Below are 1,772 nucleotides of genomic sequence, written 5' to 3'. Positions count from 1 at the left end.
TCGTAATATGTAAGGTACAGTTTTGACGTTTATGTTTATATACATTGTTAGCGTAAGATATTTTATATCATCATGTCATTTACCTGATATATTAATTAAAATGTTTAACTGTCAAAATTGAAAATTCCAACAACGGAAAAGGCTTGCTTTAGATTCTTTTGCGTAGATACGTCATCTGAAAGTGCTGGAATGGGCGAGGGAAATGACAGGAGTTCAAAATCGGAGTCCCTCGTTTCGCAATTTCAAGAAAAATATTGGGTAAAAGGATGTAGTACTCTCCATATACAACCTGTCACCATAAGTTTACAGGTTGGCAATGCAGTGGACCCCACATTTTACCTTAAGCCAATTCCTTTAATTTTTCAATGATAAATGTTGACGTGGCTTCCTGGTTATGTATTCGATACAAATATCACCTCCTATTTATACCTCCCTTTCTTGTTTCCTCTCTTCATTTCTCCATTCATATCACATGCTTCCATCTTTTATGAACACCAACTGAGTCGGCTCACTGTGTCTGAATCGGATCTAGTGCTTAATTAGCAAAATGGGTATTTGTAGTTCATGTGAATCTACATCTGTTGCTACAGCAAAATTGATATTACAAGATGGAAGATTACAAGAGTTTCCTTACCCAGTTAAAGCTTCTTACTTATTACAAAGAGATCCCACCATATTCATATGTAACTCCGACGAAATGGAATTTGGTGACGTTGTTTCAGCCATAAGTGCCGATGAAGAACTTCAACCGGGTCAACTTTACTTTGCGTTGCCTTTGAGCAATCTGAAACGCAGGCTTCAGGCTGAGGAAATGGCAGCATTAGCCGTTAAGGCTAGTTCTGCATTGAATAATTGTGGCGGTGAAAAATACGGTTGTCGGCGTAAAGCTTCAGATTTCTTATCGGAAAAGGGGAAAGGGGGAGATAATAATAATGGTTCCGATGCGGCGGATTTGAGAAGAGCGAGGAGTAGTGGTGGTAGTGGGAGGAGAGGGAAGTTTACGGCCGCGAGGTTAACTGCAATACCTGAGTAGCAAAATGTTTCATTTTTCATTTTGTGAATAGTAGAATTAGTTGAGATTAATATTCAAGAACTGCTCTCTGATTAGTGGGTGGTTCAAAATTCGGCATCTACTTTTTTAGTTTTAGAATTAGTATTACTTTATACTTGTCAGCCAATGTGGGGGTTGTATCACAATTTTACCTCTCTATGAGTTTGATAATCTATGGTGTGAAATCATAATAATATTGATTCGATTGTTACATCAATTTGATTTACAAACAGTTGCTAAAACTTCAATATATTTTCCTCTTAAATACAAGGTATAAATGTCTGTAGTAAGATGACGTTACTTAGAGATGATAAAGACGGAGATTGTCGTTTAAAACTTCGACACTTTGGTTGATACGCGACCTACGTACGCTATCTTCCCGGAGCAACGAGCACGGATTATAACGAGAAGTAAGTGATGGAAAATAATAAAATAATGAAAAGAGTTTAAATTTTATATGTTGATAATGTAATTTTCTTGTATATTATTAGATCAATTTTATACTTGATTGTTACAACAAATTAATGTATATTGATATACTAAAAATTATACTATGAGCATATGTAAACTGTATGAGTTAAAATTCAACACAACACCAACAAAAAACAAGAAAAAAAAAAAGAACATCTTGTTGCCAAAGCCAAATCAAGCAGCGCTAATTCTGTTGTTTGACTTCCTCGTGTATATAGGCGGACAGAGAACTTAAATTTTATGGGTTTTA

At 35.5% G+C, this 1,772-nt stretch overlaps 1 protein-coding gene across 1 annotated transcript; it reads left to right on the top strand.

Moving 5' to 3' along the window:
• LOC109222894 lies at positions 437-1,264 on the top strand. The gene has a single exon (XM_019387187.1). The coding sequence runs from the start codon at positions 548-550 to the stop codon at positions 1,031-1,033; it is 486 nt and encodes a 161-aa protein (XP_019242732.1). The 5' UTR covers positions 437-547; the 3' UTR covers positions 1,034-1,264.

The sequence above is a fragment of the Nicotiana attenuata genome, chromosome 2, assembly GCF_001879085.1.
Source record: "Nicotiana attenuata strain UT chromosome 2, NIATTr2, whole genome shotgun sequence".
Lineage (NCBI taxonomy): Eukaryota > Viridiplantae > Streptophyta > Magnoliopsida > Solanales > Solanaceae > Nicotiana > Nicotiana attenuata.
Note: the sequence above shows the minus strand (reverse complement) of the source record. Positions and strands in the feature narration are given on the sequence as shown.